Here is an 8520-nt window from a genome sequence, read left to right as displayed (position 1 = left end):
GCAACTATGTGTTTAACGTTGTTACCGGCAACTATGTGTTTAACGTTGTTACCGGCAACTATGTGTTTAATGTTGTTACCAGTCACTATTTGCACTGAGTTAAGAGTTGTTTATGATACAATATAAAAAAAATGAAATATCATCGTCAAGACAAGTAAAACACAGACTCCATGCTTGATCTATCAAACCTAACACTTTCTGTCATTAAAAAAAAAAATGTCCCTACCACCTGACAGTAAAGAGCCGGTGTAGCTGTGTCTTTCCACAGGGGTGACTTTATGTCTTTCTCCCAGTGGACAGGAGAGGATTAGTTGTGTGTCTCACAGATGTCTTTCTCTGTCTCAATCTATATCTTCCATAGTGGACAGGTCAGTCTATATCTCTCTGCCCCAGACAGTGGACAGGTCAGTCTATATCTCTCTGCCCCAGGAAGTGCACAATTAAGTCTATCTGTGTCTCTCTGTCACACATTGTCTCTTCTACAGTGGACTGGTCAGTCTCCATATATCTCAGAGGCCAGTGAACTTCTCGCCCTGCCAGGTTCCATTGGTCTTGTTCAGAGAGGTGCTACTCCCATGTTTACTCTCTCCTGAGGCCTTCATGGCCAGCTCTGCTGCATCTGCCATTGGCTGCTTGTCCTCTGCCTCCGTCTCCCGGTGGTAGAAGTAGTTGAAGTTGGACACAATGACAGGGACGGGCAGGGCGATGGTCAACACGCCAGCGATGGCGCAGAGCGTCCCCACCATCTTACCGCCCATGGTGATCGGGCACATGTCCCCATAGCCCACTGTAGTCATGGTGACCACGGCCCACCAGAAGCCGTCAGGGATGCTGACGAACTGTGTGCTGGGCTCGTCCACTTCGGCAAAGTAGATGGCGCTGGAGAAGAGGATGACTCCGATGAAGAGGAAGAAGATGAGGAGGCCCAGCTCCCGCATGCTGGCCTTCAGGGTCTGGCCCAGGATCTGGAGCCCCTTGGAGTGTCTGGACAGCTTGAAGATCCTGAACACCCTGACCAGACGGATGATACGAAGGATGGCCAGGGACATGTTCTGGCTGGAGTTCTGGTCCGGGGTGGTGACCAGCTCCGTTACCAAGGTGACGAAGTAGGGGATGATGGAGACGATGTCGATGATGTTCATGAGGTTGTGGAAGAAATCGCTCTTGGAGGGGCAGACCACGAAGCGGACAACCAGCTCGAAGAAGAACCAGATGATGCAGGCCGTCTCGATGATGAAGAAAGGGTCGGAGAACGTGGAGGTGATGGTTTTGGGCGTGGCTGAGGGCGGGAACAAGGACCCGAGGCCGCCCAGCGATTGGTTCCCATCGAAAGGCATCAGCTGCATGACGGTGGTGGGTAAGATGGGGTCCAGGGAGTTATCCCGGAACTCCGGCAGCGTCTCCATGCAGAAGATGATGATTGAGATAACGATGACGAACACGGAGACCAGCGCCACGCCACGCGCCGCGTTGGAACTCTCGGGGTACTCGAACAGCAGCCAGAACTGGCGGTACATCTCATTGGTCGGGAGAGGGATCTCCACTTCTTTGATGAAGCCCTCGTCCTCTCTGAACTGCTCCATGGCGTCACTCCCCAACTCATAGAACACGATCTCATCAGCAAACACATCCAGCGGAACGTTGGCCGGCCGGCGGATCTTCCCTCCTGACTGGTAGTAATACAGGATGCCATCGAAGCTGGGCCTGTTCCTGTCAAAGAAATACTCGTTCCTCATGGGGTCGAAGTAGTCCATCCTCTTCATAGGGTCCCCCAGAAGGGTCTCAGGGAACTGGTCGAGGGTTTTGAGCTGCGTCTCGAAGCGCAGCCCGGCGATGTTGATGATGACCTTCTGGTCTCCGTCATCTAGCCCTGTCTTGTCCACGAACACATCCTCGCAGCACTCCTTAGCCAGCCGGCTGAAGATGGTCTCGCTCTGCGTCTGGGTCTCGCTACTCAGCAGCAGCTTCCAGTTGGTGATCATGCTGGCACAGCTAGGGCGCCCCCTCCTGCTGTGGGGTGGCATGATGGGCGACTGGGGCACACCCAGAGTATTGGGGGAGGGGGACGGGCAAGGGGAGGAGTGTGAGGAGGGGTGGTGGTGCTGGGGGGTGGATGTGAGGTTGGACTGAGGGGAAAGGAGGTGGTGGGAGCATTGTTCGGAGGGCATGTCGACCATCAGGGTCGTGGTCTCGTCAGGGTTGTCTGGGTTGTCCAGCTCATCTTCCAGGCTGCTGTCAATGTCATCCAGACTCTCAATGTCCACCAGAGCCACCTCCATGGCTGCTGCTGCTGGGGGGGCTACTACAACTGCTAATAACACTGCTACTACTACTACTACTACTGCTACTACTACTACTACTACTACTACTACTACTACTACTACTACTACTACTACTACAACTACTACTACTACTACTACTACTACTACTACTACTACTACTACTACTACTACTACTATTACTACTACTACTACTACTGCTACTGTTGCTGCAAGTACACCTAGACCCTGGTCCTTAAAACACGTCCCAGGACACCCAGAGGACTAGAGGTGTAGACCAGGGTAATCTTGTCCAGGAGACCTAGACCCTTAATACAGGTTCCAGAGAGAGGGAGGGCTGGAGATGTAGACCAGGGTAGGCCCCTCCAGGCAAGTCTAGTCCAGGAGTGTTAGATCCCTCTGTCCAGATGAGAAGATCCAGCCTATCAGAGGGCCTGTCTTCAGGCTCTAACGCCCAGAGATGAATGCAGTCTTCAGGGTAACAGGGTGACAACCGATGCTTCATCACCTCTGCTACACACACCCTCTCCTTCTAACACCTGCAGCGGGGAGAGAAAGAGAGAGAGAGAGAGAGAGAGAGAGCGAGAAGGTTAGTTTGTGTGTGTGTGAGAGTGTGTGTGTGTGCGTGTGACATGTTTGCTGTTGACAGTCCTGCTATCTGCAGCACATTCACTGACAGCCCTGTCACCACCGGCTTTAGACTGCCTCTGCTTTTAATCGCTTGACACTGACACCCTGATGCCTGGCACACACATACACACACAAACACATACACACACACCTGCTCCTTCCTCATGTTCACTTGCTATACAGCTGACCTGGTTAGGGCAGCAGGAGAGGAACTATACTATGAAAGAAAATAAATGACAAAGAATGATAGTAAAAAGCTTTGGAGCACCTTAAAGAAAATTTTAGGCAAAAAGGCAAACTCAGCTCCATCATTCATTGAATCAGATTCATCACAAAACCCACTGATATTGCCAATTATGTTAATGATTTTCATTGGCAAGATTAGCAAATTTAGGCATGACATGCCAGCAACAAACGCTGACACTACACATCCGAGTATAACTGATCAAATTATGAAAGACAAGTGTGGTGGTGTCCAAGACAACAATGCTGATCTATGCTGTGATGATAAGAAGTCCGCTTACACTGTACTTTGATTATAAAGGTTTATTTATATCAAAGATCACAGTATCAATTTACAGACATCTGCAAAATATCTGGAGAACAACGGCCCAATCTGTTGTCTCTCCCTCCTTTGTTCAGAACATGGTATTTATATCCTATGTAACATAATATGGCGTGATTTTAATAAACCAATCCCTGACCTCTACATAGTAGACTCTCCTCTATTCCAAGAAACCTATGTAGTAATGCTTTCCAGATGTTTCCGCAAGCAGAGCCAAGTTCCTCTAACACACCATTTGCAAACGTCAGCAAAATCATAAACTGTTTAGATACTACACAAACATTGTCATTTTGAATTCCGTAAAGTGAGTGTGGAAGTAGTGAAAATATTATTGTTGTCTATCAACAATGACAAGCCACCGGGGTAGTCATTCCGCTACCTAAGAATAGTGAAGCCCCCTTTACTGGCACAAATAGCCGACCAATCAGCCTGTTACCAACCTTTAGTAAACTTTTTGGAAAAATTGTGTTTGACCAGATACAATGCTATTTTACTCTAAACAAATTGACAACAGACTGTGGGAGCTGTTTTGTTAAACTTCAGTGTAGCTTTTGACATTATCGATCATAGTCTGCTGATTGAAAAACGTATGTGTTATGGCTTTACACCCCTTGCTATAGTGTGAATAAAGAGCTACCCGTCTAACAGAACACAGAAGGTGTTCTTTAATGGAAGGCTCTCCAACAAAATCCAGGTTCCCCAGGGTAGCTGTCTATGCCCCTTACTATTTTCAATCTTTATAATCCAGGGTTACTCCAAGCAGTTAAGTCACTTCAACTTGCTCAATTTCTACATAATGTTGAGGTTTAGGGTTTAGTGAATGATTTGTCCCAAATACAATGCTCTTAGTTTTTGAAATATTTAGGACTAATTTATTCCTTGTCACTATTCTGAAACTAACTGCAGCTCTGTGTTAAGTGTTGCAGTCATTTCAGTCGCTGTAGTAGCTGACATGTATAGTGTTGAGTCATTTGCATACATAGACACACTGGCTTTACTCAAGGCCAGTGGCATGTCATTAGTATACTGTCATGGTCAAAACACGGACAGATAACATTAATAATATGCATTTAAGTCTCTCATGGCTCAAAGTGGAGGAGAGATTGACTTCATCATTACTTGTTTTTGCATGTTGAATGCACCGAGGTATCTGTTTAAACAACTAGCACACAGATCGGACACCCATGTGTAACCGGTGTGAAATGGCTAGCTAGTTAGCGGTGCGCGCTAGTAGCATTTCAATTGGTGACGTCACTTGCTCTGAGACCTTGAAGTAGTTGTTTCCCTTGCTCTGCAAGGGCCACGGCTTTTGTGGAGCGACGGGTAACGGTGCTTTGAGGGTGACTGTTGTTGATGTGTGCAGAGGGTCCCTGGTTCGAGCCCAGGTAGGGGAGAGGAGAGGGACGGAAGCAACACTGTTACCCACGCATACCCCACAAGACATGCCACCAAAGGTCTCTTCACAGTCCCCAAGTCAAGAACAGACTTTGGGAGGCGCACAGTACTACATAGAGCCATGACTACATGGAACTCTATTCCACATCAGGTAACTAATGCAAGCAGTAGAATGGGGTTTGTGAAAAGACACACACGGGCACAGACACACATACACATGGATGTTGTATTGTAAATATGTGACTAGATTCAGGAAACTAGGCATATGTCGCGGGTCACTAGTTCACAGGAGAACTTATTTTACTTATCAAAATGTGAACTTTCATGTGCCTTAATAACACTTGTATGCCATCTATAAATACAAATACAATTGTTAAATTACGAGCCTAGTTGGTTAAGCCACAGAAAAAGACAGCAACCTTCCCACTAGCCATGATTTGCTGAGATAATGAGTGGGCTGGACATGCCAAGAGAGGAGTTCGGATTGGTCTGCCATATAGCCCACTTCTGTCTATTTGAGCTGGTCAGTATGTCTAGGTAATCCTGTGTAACACAGCTTTAAAAAAAATGTATGGTGTAGTGGAGCTGCATAAGTGTTGCTCTCCACTTTCTGGAGGATCGAGTTTTGAAATCAGTGGAATTAGAGTATGATAGCTAAAGAGATGGAGAAAATACCTGTCTCCAGATTACATCTTCAAACTAAGGGATTATGGTTCATTGTTTAACTAGCTAGCTAGATGTCTTAACAACAGACTCCACTATGCAAGTATCCATTTCGGGTGTGTTCGTAAATTCAGTCTGAGTATGCCAGAGCGCAGAATAACTGATGAATTTACGAACGCACAACACCCGTTGAATATGGCCGGTGTCAGTAAACGTCGGCAAAAAAAGCGTAATTAAATTGTTGCCAGCAGCACAGTTACAGACACCAAGGCTCTGGATAACATGAAAAAACCCTAACCAGCTCTGCTAGGGTGAGTAAAATGTTCAGAGTGAGGTGTTCTCTCATTTGTGTCTGGAAGTAGCTAGCAAGCTAGCCAATGTTAGCCAGTTAGCTCGGGTGCTTGACTGCCGTTGTGAGGTCAGAACGCTCGGATCAACCCTACTCATTGGCCAGAGCGTCAAGTGTGCGCTCTGAACGCTCCGAGAGCGAAACGAGATGGGTGGGGCTAAAGCTTAAGAGGGTGTGAACGATGCTGAATGGGTGTAGACAAAGAAGAGCTCTCCAGTAGGTACCAAAACATTCAAATAACATTTTCTCAAAGTGAGATTTCAAGTTTATCAACTTTTAAAGCAGAATTACTTTCCCATTGTTCCCAATTGTTCCCTCAAATGTAGTGTATGATATATTATTTTGTACCTCAGTGTCTCTGCTTTTATCCAATGTAAAAAACACAATTTCAAATGTTGCTACATAAGACCGAATCACACTGGTGAGGAGAAAGGAGAACAAAGAGGGAAAGGGCTAAATGAAATGACTGTTTAAACAGACAGAGAGAGAAACAAAACACAGCGGTTAGTAAAGTAACCTGCATATTTTAATGTTGCTACATAAGACCGAATCAAGGCGGTCGGTCACATATGTGATAGTGGAGTAGTGGCCTGAGGGAACACACTAAATGTATTGGGTAAAGTGTTATGAAATGTAATGTCATGTAATATTTTTAACTGTATATAACTGTCTTAATGTTGCTGGACCCCAGGAAGAGTAGCTGCTGCCTTGGCAGGAACTAATGGGGATCCATAATAAACCCCAGGAAGAGTAGCTGCTGCCTTGGCAGGAACCAATGGGGATCCATAATAAACCCCAGGAAGAGTAGCTGCTGCCTTGGCAGGAACTAATGGGGATCCATAATAAACCCCAGGAAGAGTAGCTGCTGCCTTGGCAGGAACTAATGGGGATCCATAATAAACCCCAGGAAGAGTAGCTGCTGCCTTGGCAGGAACTAATGGGGATCAATAATAAACCCCAGGAAGAGTAGCTGCTGCCTTGGCAGGAACTAATGGGGATCCATAATAAACCCCAGGAAGAGTAGCTGCTGCCTTGGCAGGAACTAATGGCGATCCATAATAAACCCCAGGAAGAGTAGCTGCTGCCTTGGCAGGAACTAATGGGGATCCATAATAAACCCCAGGAAGAGTAGCTGCTGCCTTGGCAGGAACTAATGGGGATCCATAGTAAACCCCAGGAAGAGTAGCTGCTGCCTTGGCAGGAACTAATGGGGATCCATAATAAACCCCAGGAAGAGTAGCTGCTGCCTTGGCAGGAACCAATGGGGATCCATAATAAACCCCAGGAAGAGTAGCTGCTGCCTTGGCAGGAACCAATGGGGATCCATAATAAACCCCAGGAAGAGTAGCTGCTGCCTTGGCAGGAACTAATGGGGATCAATAATAAACCCCAGGAAGAGTAGCTGCTGCCTTGGCAGGAACTAATGGGGATCCATAATAAACCCCAGGAAGAGTAGCTGCTGCCTTGGCAGGAACTAATGGGGATCCATAATAAATACAAAATACAAGAAGATACAATATAGAAAAAGAGAAAGAGAGAGAGAGAGAGAGAGAGAGAGAGACAGAGGACACCTACATGGAAACCTAAATGAGGCAGTAAGTGAATCTAAGTAACATAATAAAAAAATCCCCATCAAAATCCATCAGTTTAAGCTAGAGATATCTGTTTTAGAGATATCTGTTTTTTTGCATTGGAGTACTGACAGAGCTAGTACTGAAATTCCCACCTCAGAAACACATGGTTCTCAGAACGTTCATGGGCTGCTACTCAAACCACTGCATCCGCCTCTGGCGGCCTTCTTGCGGTGGATGGTAGAAGAGCAGTGTTAGTCAGACCATGAGTAAATCAAGTGGAAATTACAAACTTTAGAAGCCTTTTAAAACCTCAAATACAAGTTTGCATTTCCTGCCGTGCAGGAACATTCTCAGCAACAAAATAGTGATCAAGATCCTACATAACCAGTAACTGCTAGTAACTTACAGTGAGGGAAAAACGTATTTGATCCCCTGCTGATTTTGTACGTTTTCCCACTGACAAAGACATGATCAGTCTATAATTGTAATGGTAGGTTTATTTGAACAGTGAGAGACAGAATAACAACATGATATGAAGGTCCGACTGCATTCCGTCCCCTATCAACACTTTTTAAACTTGTTGACATAAGAAAGAAGTCAAGACGACTAGCTTGATTGAGTCTCCGTCATGTATATCTCACTAGATCAGGATATTTAAGCCTCCATATATCTACTAGTTCTAATGTATCCATGACATTCACAATTTCCTTAAGAGCATGAGGGTGATTGTTTGGAGTGTGATTTCCTTTACGGTCCATTGAGCTATTTAAAACGGTATTATAATCTCCCACCATAATAATAGAGTCTTGAATTGCTTGCAGAGTTGATAATTTATTATATATATTGTCAAAGAAGTGTGGATCATCGTTATTTGGTCCGTAAAGGTTAATGAGCAATATCTGTTTATAATCCATCTACAGTGAGGGAAAAAAGTATTTGATCCCCTGCTAATTTTGTACGTTTGCCCACTGACAAAGACATGATCAGTCTATAATTTTAATGGTAGGTTTATTTGAACAGTGAGAGACAGAATAACAACAAAGAAATCCTGAAAAACGCATGTAA

General features: G+C 45.5%; 1 protein-coding gene across 1 annotated transcript; it reads right to left on the bottom strand.

Annotated features, from left to right (window-relative positions):
• Positions 1-509: 509 nt before the first annotated feature.
• LOC311150202 (potassium voltage-gated channel subfamily A member 10-like) lies at positions 510-2279 on the bottom strand (the record flags this gene model as incomplete). Its single annotated transcript, XM_084187544.1, has 1 exon — positions 510-2279. The coding sequence occupies one exon, from the start codon at positions 2277-2279 to the stop codon at positions 510-512; it is 1770 nt and encodes a 589-aa protein (XP_084043670.1).
• Between the last annotated feature and the right edge of the window lie 6241 nt (positions 2280-8520).

This window comes from Coregonus lavaretus, assembly GCF_964263955.1.
Source record: "Coregonus lavaretus genome assembly, chromosome: 22".
NCBI classification, from domain to species: domain Eukaryota; kingdom Metazoa; phylum Chordata; class Actinopteri; order Salmoniformes; family Salmonidae; genus Coregonus; species Coregonus lavaretus.
The sequence above is the reverse complement of the archived record's forward strand: the minus strand, read 5'-3'. Positions and strand labels throughout refer to the sequence as shown.